This window comes from Anolis carolinensis, chromosome 3 (assembly GCF_035594765.1).
Source record: "Anolis carolinensis isolate JA03-04 chromosome 3, rAnoCar3.1.pri, whole genome shotgun sequence".
NCBI classification, from domain to species: Eukaryota; Metazoa; Chordata; class Lepidosauria; order Squamata; family Dactyloidae; genus Anolis; species Anolis carolinensis.
Window position 1 is genome coordinate 286,197,754 of NC_085843.1, and position 17,576 is coordinate 286,215,329.

General features: G+C 43.1%; 1 protein-coding gene across 2 annotated transcripts in view; it reads left to right on the top strand.

The window, feature by feature from the left end:
- The window catches only part of il1rap (interleukin 1 receptor accessory protein), a 177,415-nt gene that overhangs the window by 118,610 nt on the left and 41,229 nt on the right, over positions 1-17,576 (top strand). For both annotated transcript variants that reach the window (XM_062976939.1, XM_062976941.1), the window contains exons 9-10: positions 2,416-2,564; positions 4,428-4,577. In XM_062976939.1, coding sequence (XP_062833009.1) covers positions 2,416-2,564; positions 4,428-4,577 — 299 coding nt within the window. The remainder of the gene's footprint in view (positions 1-2,415; positions 2,565-4,427; positions 4,578-17,576) is intronic.

Genomic DNA, 17,576 nt, shown 5'->3' on the forward strand with positions numbered 1-17,576 from the left:
CTCTTTTTCTCTTGTACAAATTGCTGCCTTCTGCATGTTTTCCAGAAGAGAGATAATCCCGCCGCAGCAAAATTGCGGCGGAAAAGTAAAAAGGCTCGCAAATTAAGACGAATCAATTACAGAGTTAATATCCGTCGAGAGGTTCAGTGCCGCCGTCTCCTGTGGCTTGAATCAGAACAAACCAAAATTAGTGCATTAATTTGCGTGCTTGATACCGAGCAGTCTGTTCTGTGAATGAACACGGCATAGAATGTGATTTCTCTTGTGTTTCCCACATTTCATTGCCTCCAGATCTCATCGTTTCCTTTTTTAAATTTCCTTCCCTGAAGCTGTCTGTACAAATTCTGTCATGTTTGATGGTGCAGAGCTGACCGTAGAGCAGGCACGGGCAAACTTGGGCCCTCCAGGTGTTTTGGACTTCAACTCCCACAATTCCTAACAGCCTATCGGCTGTTAGGAATTGTGGGAGTTGAAGTCCAAAACACCTGGAGGGCCCAAGTTTGCCCGTGCCTGACATAGAGGAGCTAAAAATGATAGTTTAATCAAATCAAACTAAAGGAGACCTGGCTGGACAACAGCCCATGAGAAAAGGGTCTTGGAGATTTTGGAGACTACAACTTAAACATGAGCCAACAGTGTGATGCAGAAACTAAAAAGGCTAACGTCATTCTAGCTGCATCAAGAGGAGTATATTGTCTGGATCAAGGGAAGTCATGGTGATCCTCTCCACTACTACAAGACAATGCATTTGAATCCAGCATTTCTTGGTGTTGGGTTGCTGTGAGTTTTCCGGGCTGTATGGCCATGTTCTTTCCTGATGTTTCATCCACATCTGTGGCAGGCATCCTCAGAGGTTGTGAGGTCTGTTGGAAACTAGGCAAGTGGGATTTATATATTTGTGGAATGTTCAGGGTGGGAGAAAGAACTCTTGCGTTGCACCTCAGATTAGTTTCACCTTGCTATATACACCAGGCTGCACACAGGTTGAAGTCTTTTGTAGTTTATTAGGAAATAGAAAATAAATAGTTTTTTAAAAGCAATAGTAAAGTTCCAAATGATTGTTACAAAACAAGGCTTTAGAGAATAATCCAAGAAATCATAAGGAATAAACAAAGTCCCATTAGAACATGACAAAGTCCCATGAACATGAACACACAAAGGCTGCAAGATAATCCAGGAAAACGAGAGCTTGCTTCTTGGCTTGAGTGAGAAGTTGCTTTGACAAAGATTTGTCTCCCAACACACTGTTTTAATACCCTTTGCAAAGCATGAAAGCATTTCTTTGACCTCTGACCACCTTCTTGTTTGCTATTCTCACACTCCATCGAACCCAGAATTCCAAACAGTCAGCTCGATCTAGAGATTCCGTTTCATCAAGGTCAACCTGCTCATTAGCGTCAGCCTGCAAGCTATCAGGCTGAGAACTGTCCTCCTTTTCTGAGTCAATTTGTACCTGGCTAGTTTCAGTAACATCAACATCATTCCCTGTTGTGGGAAAAACTCCCTGTTCTTCATCTTCTACAACAGGGACACTCTGAACCTGAATCCCATAATCCCCACCAGAGTCATTTTGAACCTGAATCCCATAATCCCCATCAGAGTCATTCTGAGGTTCCTGCTGTGTCACAACATCTTGTCTGTTGGAGGCAAGCTGCAAGGCCATTCAATGCTAATCAAGGTGGCCAATTGCAACATTCACACTTGCCTCAGACAGACAAGGAATCCAGTAGCACTGACTGGCCTTACAGCTTGCCTCAAACAGACAAGAGTTCTTTCTTTTTCCCACCCTGAATATTCCACAACTATATAAACCTCACTTGCCTAGTTTCCAGCAGACCTCACAACCTCTGAGGATGCCTTCCATAGATGTGGATGAAACATCAGGAGAGAATGCTTCTGGAACATGGCCATACAGCCTGGAAAACTCACAGCAAGCATACAGCCTGGAAAACTCGCAGCATTTCTTGGCATGTTTACATGTCCACCACATATGGTAGAAGGACCCCACTTGCTGTTTGCATGTCCAGCAAGTATTGGAAACTGCAGAGAGTTCCACCATTGAACAGCTCTTACCTTCAAGAACATCTTCTGATGTTGAGCTGGCATCCCTCTTTCTGGAGTTTGAGCCACTGGTTCATGCCCTATCATTGGAGCAACAGAAAACAATCTAGCTCTATCTTCTACAGGACCTTCCTTAGGTTTCAGCCTTCTCTTCTCCAAGCCAACCATACCCAGATCCCTCACCCAGTCCTCAGAGGGAATAATAGTTTCCAAACTTTTCACCCCTCCCACCTTGACTCTACCCTTCTTGGATGGCTTTGCCCAGAACAGGATACAAGTCTATTCCAGGTGAGCCCTGGCCAAAGTGGACCTTATTGATGGACGTATTATTCCTCTAACCCTCCCTTTTTCCAGGGAGGAGCCATTAACGGTTGGGGATGTGAAGGTGACGAAGACCTTGTTTGTGTCGAAAGTGACAGAGAAGGACCTGAGGCGCAACTACACCTGTTTCGCCCACAACAATAATGGCACTTCTCAGATGCAGGCTCTGGTGAGGATGAAAGGTAAGGAGACACGCTTCAATACAACCATCCCTACACACCTGAAGTTTTGGCTTTGGTGGATTTGGTTCAAAATATTCTCTCTTAAGAATCTCTAGGTCCTCTAGTGACGCTCTATGATCAGTTTCAAGGAGACGTATGTTAGGTAGATAATGCTCTGTTAGATAGAAATGCATCATCTGTTAACTCCGTTGTGCATTACTGTGTGAAAATACAGTTCTAATAGACATGTGGTCACAGAACATTCCACTAGTGAGTTAAGCAACTGGAGATGTGAATCTAGAGCAACAGGAAAATGAGTTTAGTCATGAACACGTGACAGGTATGACGAGGACTATGTAATTCACCGTTGTCCACGTGTGATGATGAGAAGCCTATGTGGCTCTTTTTGCCATGGGTTGCTCTTTGCCCTGCAATGTTCTCGCCATGATGATCTCTTGCCATGTGGATGGATGTATTGTGGCTGTGAGTATATCTTTGCATTTATTGATTTATTTACAGTATTTATATTCTGCCCTTCTCACCCCGAAGAGGACTCAGGGTGGATTACAATGCGCATATACATGGCAAACATTCAGTGCCCTTAGACATACAATATATAGACAGACTCAGAGACAATCTAACATTTTCCAGCTTCTGGCTTCTTGAGGGTATGCTCGATTCCATCCACTTGTGACACCGAGTCCTTGATGGCGTCCTTCCTCATTCCTTTACGCACACTGCTGGAGGCTTTAATGGTGGTGTAAATTAGTTAAATTAGCCTCCCCGCATAAAGCGGTACCTAAATTTTCTACTCAACAGATGTAACTGTTTTTTGAGCTGCTTAAGTCAACAGTGAGTTAAGCTATTAATGATCAGGAGCTCAATCCGACCCAAGCTTTGATCTTATGACTTCTCGGTCAGTAGTGATTTATTGCATCTGGCTACTAACCAGCTGTGCCACAGCCCAGCCCTATACCAATAGCAGATCAGTGTAAATAACTTCATAAGCAACAAGTAAAAATTAAAACCTCCAATGTGTGTTTGGATGAAAGTCAGAGTTCAAGTGTCTTATTAAAGCAGTGAGCTGCAAACAAGGTCAGAGGGTGTGCTGTAAATCTCTGCTAACTACTGATAGAGACTCTGTTGTGTTTGGGTTTGGTTTGACTGCTTGCCCTGAGACAATAAGTCCCATCCATAGCATAGGGAGAATATGAGGAACGATAAATCACGTGCCTACTCTGGGGTGTTTTGTTTTCACCCCGATGAAGTAGACCATGAAGTCATACTAGAAAACCTAGAAATTTATAGAGAGGTGTACTTTTAGGTAAACAAAGAGTCATTTCTTTATTTGCCATTTTCATAGGGGTCCTGTGCCCCTAACCTCAGCATAAATGGAGGGCTGGCTATCGACAGAAAGTAACTTCATTGTTGAAAAGGAACTGAAATGGCTTTTGGTGGGGAATGTACATAGAAAAGGGGTGCATCTACACTGTAGAATTAATGCAGTTTGGCACCACTTTGACTGTCATGGTTCAATACCTAGAAGCTGTAGTTTGGAGGGGAACCAGCACAGATGTTTCAATCCCTGGCGAAATTACAACTCCCTGGATGCCATACCCCTGAGTCAAGGCAGTTAAAGGGATGTCAAACTGCATTAATTGTACAGTATAGATGGAGTACAAAGAAGGGAGGTCTCTTGCTCCCCTTCCTTGCCTCTTAAGGGGTCTGCTGTGCCTTTTCATGCCTCCCAACGTTGCCTACTTATTTGAGAGCGAGCCTTAAGTCTTTGCTTCTTTTTGTGGATGTCTTTCGCTTGTACATCGTATATATTTATCCTTGGCTTTGCAGTGGTTGAACCCCTTTTTCTTCCTTGACCCCCAACAGCTGTGGTCCCACGGTACACGTTGGAGCTGGCCTGTGGCCTGGGAGCCACTGTCCTGCTGGTGGTGGCCCTGACGGTCATCTACCACGCCTACTGGCTGGAACTGGTCCTCTTCTACCGGGCCCACTTTGGGACGGATGAAACCATCCTAGGTAAGCAGCGGGAGGCGGTTGTGTGCATTGTCTTTTGCTCTGTGTCACTGTGGATGTTTTCATGGAAACATAAACTTAGAATCCTAGAGTGGGAAGGGGCCCCCAGAGGCCATCCAGTCCAACCCCCTTCTCCCAGGCAGAAGGATACCATCTAAGCCCTCCCAACAGATGTCCATATATCCTCTATTGGGAAACCTCCAAAGAAGGAGATTCTGCTGGATTCCCAGGCAATGTATTCCACTGTCCAACCGCTCTTACAATTAGGAATGTTGCATCCCAAGGCAGCGTGAGCACTCAAAAACCAGACAAGAGCCAATATAACACACTATATCTTTATTAAAACAATTATAAATCCAAAGGAAATTAGGTATAGAGTCTGAGTAAGGAATAGTTCTTTTTAGAAAGTCAATGATGGTTCCAAATGGGTGAAGGGAAAGGTCCGATATTATAATCCACAATGAGAGCTCGATAGCTCTCCCAAGAAATCAAAGTCCATGAGTTGTAACAGGGAAACAATGCTGTCAGGAAACAGAGTTCAATCCTCTGGAAATACTTTGTAACGATCAAGGCAGCAAGGTTGTGAAAGCTGAGGCAAACTTGAAACAGGAACAAGAATAACAACTGAAGTAAAGTCAAGGTCTACTCAAGAGTCGCGGTACAGCATGGCCCGACTGGAACTGGAATACTTGGCTTGGGAACAGGAGCTGGAGACGGAGAAACCTCTCTCCAAGAAAGCAACGTTGACACCACAAGGAAATCTACTGAGCAAAACACTTTTAACAGATTCTGGACTATTCAGAATTTAGGGAGTACAAACTCCCAAAACTTTTCCGAGGGAACGCTAACCATCATCCCATCTATTTGCCAGTCTTTGGCTGCGGTAGATTTCTTGTTTTGCACTTCTCTAGTTACAAAATCTCTACAATTAAAAACCCCATTCCCAGGCATCTCTTCAGCATCTGGCTTTATCTGCAAGGGAGGAATAGAAGAATCTTCTCCAATTAGCAAGTCTCCAGAGTCAATATCTTTGGGCACCTGCAGCTGTAAAGGCACCTCCGTGGAGGGTGTAATGTCAGTAAAATCCTCAGCATTATCTGTGTCAAAGTGCAAGTCCTGAAACACTGCAGGCCTTGGTGCCCTGGCTGGCTGGGATCTAACAAGGAAGGCAGAATCCTCCTTTTCTGTAGTTTGAACCTTTTGCTTCAATGCCTGTAGCAGAAACAAAACCTGTTCTTGTCCTGTTTTGTCTTTCAAGAACAGCCTTAAAACACTGGTAAGTAAATGAAAACTGCTTGACTTCAGCAAAATATAAAGTACAGCACACTCCGTGGAATAATGCAAAAGGAAGCAAGGAAGTCTTAGGGCAAGCACAGTTCTTAGTCTCTGGTAAACTCCCAAATCAAATAGAAGTCTTACTTCAGACAAAGAAACAGCAATATACCCTTAGGAGCAGTTTCCCAGATGCAGGCTTGAAGCAGGCACAAGGGGAGCAAAGAGTCAGTTTGTTACCAGCAAGAGCTGGCTGCACCTGCTTCTGCTTTATTGCCCTGAGTCCCCTCCCAGCTGCTAGGAAAGTTCCCAATTACTCAGCTGCATTTCTGGCAGGTATTCTAGCTGAATGACGTCTCTGCTGTTTCCTTTTGCCTCTCCTGAAATGTGAGTACTTGCCAAAATCTCCTCCTCAGATTCCAACTCACCCTCTGATTCATGAACACTTTCCTGCTCCCCTTCCTCTTCTGAAGAGGAATCCCTAACATTTCTATCATCAACTTGTGAATCTTTCCAATATTTAAACACGGGAATCCAAATTAAACATACCCAGTTCCATGATGGAGTTATTAGGTTCACAAGATTCCCTCTTTAGCTCGTTTGCAAGCAAAGTTTCCTCAACATGGTTCTTTTCTGTGGTGAATAAAGTGGGCATAAATAGGATGGCAGTCAGAAGAACAGAGCTAAAGGACTCAGAATGCATCTACACTATGGAATTAATGCAGTGTTAGATAACTTTGACTGCCATGACTCAATGCTATGGAATCCTGGGGATTGTAATTTGCCTATGCACCAGAACACTTTGGAAGAGGAGGCTAAAGGTCTTGTAAAGTACAGCTTCTGGGGTTTCATGGCATTGAGTCATGGCAGTTAAAGTGGTGTTAAACTGCATCCATTTATAGTGTAGACACACCCTATGATACTGTTTCCTGCTGTTGACAACTTGCTGCATCCATTTATCCTCAGGTGACATTAATTGTAAACCAGTGGTGCATATTTCATATCAAATGAAGGGTTTGTAGAGGCCTGGAATCGCAGCCAGTTCCTTTCCCTTCCCTTTGTGTTCTTTTCCTGCAATCTTTGCTGCCTTTTGTGTTGCAAATTCCCTGGCAGGATCCATTCTCTTAAATATAACCCCTGTACGGACCTGACCTGTTGAAGGCTCTTGATAAACAATGGATGTTGTTCTTGTTTTCCATTCCTATTCTCCACATCTTCATAAACCATGTCCACAACTGAGCATCAAAACAATGTGCAGCTATGTTCCTCTTGGCCCATAGAAACCCTTGGCCTCTTATTCTGCATTCCGCTGCAGATCCCAGCTAGCATTGTTTTCTATGTGTTTGAAGAAGCCAAGCAATCTGGTTTGCTTTTGTGCAATCGACTCTGTGCATAGCAGTCTTCCTTAAAGCAAAAGTAATTAAGTCTTTGCTTGGAGTCTGAGGAGAAGTTGGTTTCATGGTGTCTGGACAGATTGTTTGTGTTGAAGCGAATGGAGACGATGCCAGGGAGGAGTCTGCTGCTTTCGTGCTTTGCTTGTGTTGGATAAGACAGATATATCAACAGAAACATGTTGTAGAAGATAAGACAAGCTTACATTCCTACTCTGGAGGAATGCTTTTGTAGTTAGGGTATATGGTGAGAAGATGTTGCTGGGTAGAATTGAAATAATAACCTACAAAATATTTCCAGGTGGTGCATCAATAATAATAATAATAATAATAATAATAATAATAATAATAATAATAATTTGGGAAGTGTCCGATGTGTGATCCAGTACAACAACCAGCAGAGTGTCTGCTGTGGACTCATCTTGTTGTGTTTCAAATAATAATAATAATCATCATCATCATCATCTGATTACCCCAAAAAAAAATCAGCTGATGACCCAAAATGCAGACTGTACATGGAAACTGATGAAACCATTGATCATATCCTCAGCTGCTGTAAGAAAATTGCACAGACAGACTACAAACAGAGGCACAACTATGTGGCCCAAATGATTCATTGGAACTTATGCCTCAAGTACCACCTCCCAGCAGCAAAGAACTGGTGGGATCACAAACCTGCAAAAGTATTGGAAAATGAGCACGCAAAGATACTGTGGGACTTCCGAATCCAGACTGACAAAGTTCTGGAACACAACACACCAGACATCACAGTTGTGGAAAAGAACAAGGTTTGGATCATTGATGTTGCCATCCCAGGTGACAGTCGCATTGATGAAAAACAACAGGAAAAACTCAGCCGCTATCAGGACCTCAAGATTGAACTTCAAAGACTCTGGCAGAAACCAGTGCAGGTGGTCCCAGTGGTGATGGGCACACTGGGTGCCGTGCCAAAAGATCTCAGCCGGCATTTGGAAACAATAGACATTGACAAAATTACAATCTGCCAGCTGCAAAAGGCCACCCTACTGGGATCTGCACACATCATCAGAAAATACATCACACAGTCCTAGACACTTGGGAAGTGTTCGACTTGTGGTTTTGCTAAACGAAATCCAGCATATCTATCTTGTTTGCTGTGCCATACAACGTCGTTGTGATAATAATAATAATTTGGGAAGTGTCCGATGTGTGATCCAGTACAACAACCAGCAGAGTGTCTGCTGTGGACTCATCTTGTTGTGTTTCAAATAATAATAATAATCATCATCATCATCATCTGATTACCCAAAAAAAAAAAATCAGCTGATGACCCAAAATGCAGACTGTGCATGGAAACTGATGAAACCATTGATCATATCCTCAGCTGCTGTAAGAAAATCGCACAGACAGACTACAAACAGAGGCACAACTATGTGGCCCAAATGATTCATTGGAACTTATGCCTCAAGTACCACCTCCCAGCAGCAAAGAACTGGTGGGATCACAAACCTGCAAAAGTATTGGAAAATGAGCATGCAAAGATACTGTGGGACTTCCGAATCCAGACTGACAAAGTTCTGGAACACAACACACCAGACATCACAGTTGTGGAAAAGAACAAGGCTTGGATAATTGATGTTGCCATCCCAGGTGACAGTCGCATTGACGAAAAACAACAGGAAAAACTCAGCCGCTATCAGGAACTCAAGATTGAACTTCAAAGACTCTGGCAGAAACCAGTGCAGGTGGTCCCGGTGGTGATGGGCACACTGGGTGCCGTGCCAAGAGATCTCAGCTGGCATTTGGAAACAATAGACATTGACACAATTACAATCTGCCAACTGCAAAAGGCCACCCTACTGGGATCTGCGCGCATCTTCCGAAAATACATCACACAGTCCTAGACACTTGGGAAGTGTTCGACTTGTGATTTTGTGATATGAAATCCAGCATGTATATCTTGTTTGCTGTGTCATACAACAACAATAATAATATTATTATTAATAATAATAATAAACAAGAACATGAACAACAACAACAACAACCCTGTTTCTTCTCTTAAAATGAGACCAAACGTGAAACTGATCAGGAAAGCAAACAGACAACAAATACTGTATATACTCGAGTATAAGCCTAGTTTTTCAGTTCTTTTTTTAAGGCTGAAAAAGCCCCCCTCAGTTTATACTCGGGTGAGGGTCCTGGTTGGCTTATATTTGGGTCAGCTTATACTTGAGAATATATGGTACATTTATTATTTTTCTCTATTATTATTGGTATTATTACATTTATTATTTTCCTCTATTATTATTGCTACTATTACATTTATTTTACTCTATTTTTATTATTATTAATACATTTATTATTTCACTCTGATATTATTATTATTATTATTATTATTGCATTTATTATTTTACTCTATTTATTATTACATGTATTATTGTTCTGCATTTATTATTATTATTATTATTATTATTACATGTATTATTTTACTCTATTATTATTAAAAGGATACATAAGCACATTTACATTGAAGAAGATGAGAATAATGATTTGATCAGAGTTGGACAGTCTTATCTTAAATTTGAGCTTTATGTAAATATTCAAAAACATTTAACCTACTGATGCCTCAATTAGTGTAGTTTTATTGGTATCTATTTTTATTTCTGAAATTTACCGCCCTCGGCTTATAATGGAGTCAATGTTTTCCCAGTATTTTGTGGTAAAATTAGGTGTCTTGGCTTATATTCAGGTCAGCTTATACTCAAGTATATATGGTAGTAATTTTGGCTAAAGAAACTATCAAGTGCGCAGCCCTGCTTTCAGTCCAATCTACTCATAAGCCCTGATTGTGATAAATAATGTTTATTCCAAGCATCAGTATTTTATAGCACATCAGAGTAACAAAGTCCTTAACACAGTGGAAATGCAAATGCTGAGATGGACACTTGGCTTGACACTTCTCGACCATGTGCCAAATGATGACATCCATCAAAGACCAGGAATAAAAGTGATCAGCAAGAAAATACAGGAAGCAAGACTACAGAGGTACAGCCATGTTGTGAAAAGAGAACCGACACCAGGAACATAAACAACACTGCATTTGGAGATTGCAGGACAGTGACCATGTGGACAAAGACCAAAGAAAGTATGGATGGACACCATCAAAGAAGACACACATACTGCCAACGTGAGATGTGAGGATGCTCAAAACATAGCCCTGTGGAAACAACAGTCACAACGCTAACCCCTTCATTGGGAAAATAGCTTAGAAGGAAGAAGAGCAACAAAGTCTAAGTCTAATGCATATGTGACGATGCTTATCTGAGGTCTATGTGACCAGCACTGAATGTATCTTGTTTGTTGCTTTAGTGGATAACTCCACTACTATCTGAAGAAGCCTATCCCACCATTGAGTAGCTCTGACCCAGGGAAAGGAACCAAAAATGGCTTTATTTTGGGGTGCTCCTATTTCTGCCTTCCTCTTGGAAAGGTGGAAAAGACAAAGTTAGGAAATGTGAAGGTAGTAGGTATGACCTTGGTGCCCCTAGTGAGCTGGATCTCTCTTCTTCACCCAAGGGCAGAGAAAAAGCTGTGGCGTTACCGCAACGTCTTCTCAAAGAAAGAAGAAGTAAGTGGTGGCTTGTTGGGACTTAAATGAAAGTTTGGACAGCACAGTCAGCGTCTTCCTAATGTTTAGGAGAAATACCTTTTCCTAGTTTGAGTCCTTGGCTCCTTGTGTCCAAAGCAGCAGGAAACAAGCTTGCTTCCTCCTCAGTGGGACCTCCTTTCAGATATTTAAACAAGGCTCTCAGGTCCTCTTTTCACCTTCTATTCCTCAAGGTAAACATATTTATTTATTTATTTACAGCATTTCTACCCCGCCCTTCTCACCCGAGGGGACTCAGGGCGGCTTACAACAACCCGCAAAATTCAATGCCAAACAGATCAATAAAACAGCAACACATTCAAAACCATTAACAACTATTCATAAAATACAACACATAAAGTACATAAAATACATTAGTCAGCTAAAACATATAGTTACTTAAAACCACTTTTCCACGGAACCATTGCACATAAACCTAAATTCAGACCATGTCAATATATTGCCTCTCCAAGGTAAACATACCTATCTGCTTCTCATAAGGATTTCTAGTTTCCAGTCCTTTCACCATTTTGCTTTCTTTTTCCCGGACACCTTTCCATCTTGTCCATCTCATTCTTCCATTGTGGTGCCCAGAATTGGAAATCAGTGTTATTTTGGCCAATCAATGAAGGTGGTCATGCCTCACTTGTACAGTCCTTGGCAAACAGGACCTCGATAAGCTGGAAGGTGTCTTTCTTTGGTGGCTTCCATGTGGAAGCCTTGAGAGCTGTGCTGCCTTAGATGCTCTGGAAGCCCCACCTCTGGAGGAGGCCCATTGTGATGCTGGAGATCATGGGGTCCGAGATGTTTGGGGCTGGAAGTGGGTGACCCATCTTCTGCATCACCTCCATTATGGCCATGTCATAGATGTATCACTGAGGGTGCATCTCCACTATAGCATCAAAGCAGTTTGTGTAATTTGGTGAACCACCAGCCCTCTTCAACAGAGATGACTGTGCACCTTGTAAAACTACAACTCAAAGGATTCCATAGCCTTGAGCCATGGTAATTCAAGTGGTATCAGGCTGCTTTAATTCTACAGTCTAGATCAGGGGTCCCCAAACTTTTTAAACAGGGGGCCAGTTCACGATCCTTCGGACCGTTGGAGGGCCGGACTATAGTTGGCCACCGAGCAACAACAACAACAACAACAACAACAACAACAACAACAAAGAGTGTTGGAAGAGACCCTTTGGGCCATTGAGTCCAATCCCCTTCTGCCTTTGTGCACCAAAAGCACAAGCAAAGCACCCCTGACAGATGGCCACCCAGCCTCAATGTTAATAATAGTAGTAATAATAATAATAATAATAATAATAATAATAATAATAATAATAATAATAATAATAATATAAAGAGGGTTGGAAGAGACCCTTTGGGCCATTGAGTCCAATCCCCTTCTGCCTTTGTGCACCAAAAGCACAAGCAAAGCACCCCTGACAGATGGCCACCCAGCCTCAATGTTAATAATAATAATAATAATAATAATAATAATAATAATAATAATAATAATAATAATAATATAAAGAGGGTTGGAAGGGATCCCTTGGGCCATTGAGTCCAATCCCCTACTGCCTTTGTGTACCTAAAGCACAAACAAAGCACTCCTGACAGATGGCCACCCAGCCTCAATGTTAATAATAATAATAATAATAATAATAATAATAATAATAATAATAATAATAATAATAATAATAATAATAATAAGGGTTGGAAGAGAAGAGACCCCTTGAGTCATTTAGCCCAACCCTCTTCTGCCCTTGTGCCATGGGGGCCGGATAAATGGCTTCGATGGGCCGCATCCGGCCCCCGGGCCTTAGTTTGGGGACCCCTGGTCTAGATGCACCCTGGCCAGGGAAAAAGAAAGCATTCCTCCCTTGCCAAGTTGCTTCTGCAATGCAAAATTCAAATCTGTTGCAATTCCTCATCTCAGCTTTGTTTGCTTGTATATAAAACTCTCAAGAGAAAAGAATGCTATACTACTTTTGCAGGGTTGTTGAGAGGATTCCAAGAAAGCCCATGGAGATAAATAGAAATGCAATTTCCACTATTTTTGTGTGTTTTCCATGCACCACCCGCATAGATGTATTCTCTGCGACCCGCTGTCCTCTCCTGCCTCAACAAACTCCGAGGCTGAAATGTTGCAGGAACGTCTCGTTCCTCTGGGTTGATTGCATTTTAAATGGTTTTGCTAATTGCTTCTTGTTTGTTTGCTTTGTAGTGGGTTCTGTGCGTCGTCTGTCTCTGTGTACTTGGGAAGGAAAACATTTCCTTGCTAATAATTGATTCTCCCTCCCTTCCCGGCAAAGGCAGCGGAGTTGAGAGGCATAATATTAACCAAAAATGAAAAACTAGCAGCGAGGCAAAGAAGAGACACTCAGTGTCTCCGACTTGGAAAGTTAACCTCCTTCTTGGAGGATTCCAGGGCTTGTCATCTGAAAAGGAAACATGCCCAAACTTTGTTGAATTGGTGGTTGTTGCATGCGCCTTGTTTCCAACTAGCGCAAACCTAAGATGGATCTATTATGGATTTTTCTTGATCAGATTTTTTGTTCGGGGAGGAGGATGATGGGGTGCAGAGTGCATTCCAAAATCATCATCCCGGTCTCACCTCCTTCTCCAGACTGTCTTCCCATGTGGATAAACAGAACTGGTCAAACACACTCCAGCAGACGAAGGGTTCAGTTGAAAAACCAACAGTTATAAGCTTTATTTACATAACTATATACAAATAGAGCAATTCAGTCCTTTCTCCATGAGTGCTCTTGCCGAAGCAACTCACTCACATACACTGAAGAAACTCCTCTGCATTCCACAGGACAAGAAGAAAGTCCCGGTCAAAACAAACTTGACTCCATTGGTCCTGTGATATGTCAATCATAGCAGACTCTCATTAACTCCATAACTGCTGAAATGCCTTGCCGAAAACTAACACAGAAGGCATTTCTAACAACCCAGATTGATTTTAACATTTCACAATACACAATACCCCGACATTTTTTTCAGATGTACCATTACTTACCTCTTGGGCTGAGAGTGTGTGACTTACTACCATCTCCTGGAGGCATCCAATAAGCAAGCCATTTCATCTTGCTGGCTTTTTATCTTGAGGGTTTAATGTGTTGTCGAAGGCTTTCATGGCCGGGATCACAGGGTTGTTGTGTGTTTTCTGGGCTGTATAGCCATGTTCCAGAGGTATTCTCTCCTGACGTTTCGCCCACCTCTATGGCAGGCATCCTCAGAGGTTGTGAGGTATATGGAGAAACTAAGCAAGGAAGGTTTATATATATCTGTGGAAAGTCCAGGGTGAGAGAAGAACTCTTGTCAGTTGGAGGCCAGTGGGAACGTTGTAATTAATCACCTTGATTAGCACTGAATAGCTTCATCTCCTGGCTTCTTCCTGCCTGGGGTCATCCTTTGTTCAGAGTCGTTAGCTGCCCCTGATTGATTCATGTCTGGAACTCCTCTGTTTTCAGAGTGTTGCTTCTTATTTACTGTTCTGATTTTGGAGGTTTTTTTTAATACTGGGAGCCAGATTTTGTTCATTTTCACGGTTTCCTCCTTTCTGTTGAAGTTGTCCACATGCTTGTGGGTTTCAATGGCTTCTCTGTAGTCTGACATGAAAGAACATGAAAGGCATTGCAGACTAACTCAACCAGAGAAATCAGCCAGAGCAGAGCACTTGATGAACCAGCCTGGACACAGGATATTATTTCAGAAGACAGAAATGCTCGACCACTCGAACAACTATCATGTCAGATGACACAGAGAAGCCATTGAAATGCTGTTTCACATCACTTTATCATGGCTCTGAAATTGCTGGAGTTGTATTTTAATGAGGCCCTAGAACTGTTTGGCAGAGAAGGCTGAAGACCTGGTAAAACTACAGCTCCCAGGATGCTAAGGCATTGAGACATGAGAGTTAAAGTGGTGTCAAGCTGCATTAATTCTACAATGTAGACGCACACTGAGTCCAGGGCATTCAAAGCACTGCACCTCTGCTGAATGCTATATTAAGAACAGCTGCATCTTGATGTTGCCGGAAGAATCACAGCTGAATATTATTATTATTATCACCATGTTTCAATTTCTGCTGCAAGGTATGTTTTCAAGTCTGGGAAAGACAGCTTGTCAGTTACTTTTCTCAGCTGAGCCTTTTCAGTTGCAGAGTTGCCCCGGGAAACTGGAATGGGCTTAGCTCCCCACCGGCCTTCCCTTTGGGGCTGGTATTTTAAGCTTTTTGTTGTGTCAGATCCTTTATCCGTCTTCCTCAGTGCAACCAGTTCTGACTGGTTTCAGACTGGTTTCAGGCATCCTCAACCCAGGCCCATCCAGCCCAATCCCCTTCTTCCTGGCAGGAAGACACAATGCAAGCCCTGCTTTGCCTATATTGGTCACCTTTCCCTGGACATCTTCCTTCTTGTCCATCTCCTCCTTGCATTTCTTTGCCCAGAACTGAACACGTGGTTGTTATTCCAGGGGACCAAAGCAGAAGAGAGCAGGACTATAACTTCTCCCAATCTCGACACTAGACTCTTATTGATGCTGCCCAGAATCACATTGGCCTTTTCGGCTGCCGCATCACACTGTTGGCTCATGTTCAGCTTGGGGTCTCCAAAGACTCCTAGATCCCTTTCACAATGGACTTTATTGAAGCCAAGTGCCACCCATCTATATATATAAAAATGTAATGTGCATTTTTCCCTTGGTCCATTGTCCCTCAAACCACAGCAGGACATAAAGTCTGTGGAACTCATTGCCTCCATATCTTAGAGCAATGTCGGAGTTGCGGCCTTTTGTAAAAGCGCTCAAGACTTGGCTGTTTGATTGTGCATTTAAGTAAATCAGATCTAATTTGCCAAATAGTCACTGTTGAATGTTTTTATGTTGAATGTTTTTATGTTGAATGTTTTTATATTGTGGAATGATATTTTAAATTGTAAATCACTCGGAGCACTCTGGTGGAGAGCGACTAATTAAGAAATAAAGTGAAGTGAAGTGAAGAAAGTCAGTGATGGGCAGTATGTGTGCCAAGATTGGTCTTGACCAGTCATTGGTGTTGGTTGCAGTGGTCTCAGGAAGTGAGTGAAGGTACTGTAAATCCCATCATCCTTGGTCCATTGTCCCTCAAGCCACAGCAGGACATAGTCAGTGATGGACAGTATGTGTGCCAAGTTTGGTCTTGACCAGTCATTGGTGTGGGTTGCAGTGGTCTCAGGAAGTGAGTGAAGGTACTGTAAATCCCATCATCCTTGGTCCATTGTCCCTCAAGCCACAGCAGGACATAGTCAGTGATGGGCAGTATGTGTGCCAAGTTTGGTCTTGACCAGTCATTGGTGTTGGTTGCAGTGGTCTCAGGAAGTGAGTGAAGGTACTGTAAATCCCATCATCCTTGGTCCATTGTCCCTCAAGCCACAGCAGGACATAGTCAGTGATGGGCAGTATGTGTGCCAAGTTTGGTCTTGACCAGTCATTGGTGTGGGTTGCAGTGGTCTCAGGAAGTGAGTGAAGGTACTGTAAATCCCATCATCCTTGGTCCATTGTCCCTCAAGCCACAGCAGGACATAGTCAGTGATGGGCAGTATGTGTGCCAAGTTTGGTCTTGACCAGTCATTGGTGTGGGTTGCAGTGGTCTCAGGAAGTGAGTGAAGGTACTGTAAATCCCATCATCCTTGTTCCATTGTCCCTCAAGCCACAGCAGGACATAGTCAGTGATGGACAGTATGTGTGCCAAGTTTGGTCTTGACCAGTCATTGGTGTTGGTTGCAGTGGTCTCAGGAAGTGAGTGAAGGTACTGTAAATCCCATCATCCTTGTTCCATTGTCCCTCAAGCCACAGCAGGACATAGTCAGTGATGGACAGTATGTGTGCCAAGTTTGGTCTTGACCAGTCATTGGTGTGGGTTGCAGTGGTCTCAGGAAGTGAGTGAAGGTACTGTAAATCCCATCATCCTTGGTCCATTGTCCCTCAAGCCACAGCAGGACATAGTCAGTGATGGGCAGTATGTGTGCCAAGTTTGGTCTTGACCAGTCATTGGTGTTGGTTGCAGTGGTCTCAGGAAGTGAGTGAAGGTACTGTAAATCCCATCATCCTTGGTCCATTGTCCCTCAAGCCACAGCAGGACATAGTCAGTGATGGGCAGTATGTGTGCCAAGTTTGGTCTTGACCAGTCATTGGTGTTGGTTGCAGTGGTCTCAGGAAGTGAGTGAAGGTACTGTAAATCCCATCATCCTTGGTCCATTGTCCCTCAAGCCACAGCAGGACATAGTCAGTGATGGGCAGTATTTGTGCCAAGTTTGGTCTTGACCAGTCATTGGTGTGGGTTGCAGTGGTCTCAGGAAGTGAGTGAAGGTACTGTAAATCCCATCATCCTTGGTCCATTGTCCCTCAAGCCACAGCAGGACATAGTCAGTGATGGGCAGTATGCGTGCCAAGTTTGGTCTTGACCAGTCATTGGTGTGGGTTGCAGTGGTCTCAGGAAGTGAGTGAAGGTACTGTAAATCCCATCATCCTTGGTCCATTGTCCCTCAAGCCACAGCAGGACATAGTCAGTGATGGGCAGTATGTGTGCCAAGTTTGGTCTTGACCAGTCATTGGTGTGGGTTGCAGTGGTCTCAGGAAGTGAGTGAAGGTACTGTAAATCCCATCATCCTTGGTCCATTGTCCCTCAAACTGCAGGAGGATGTAAAGTGGTTCATGGGGGGTATTGTGTGC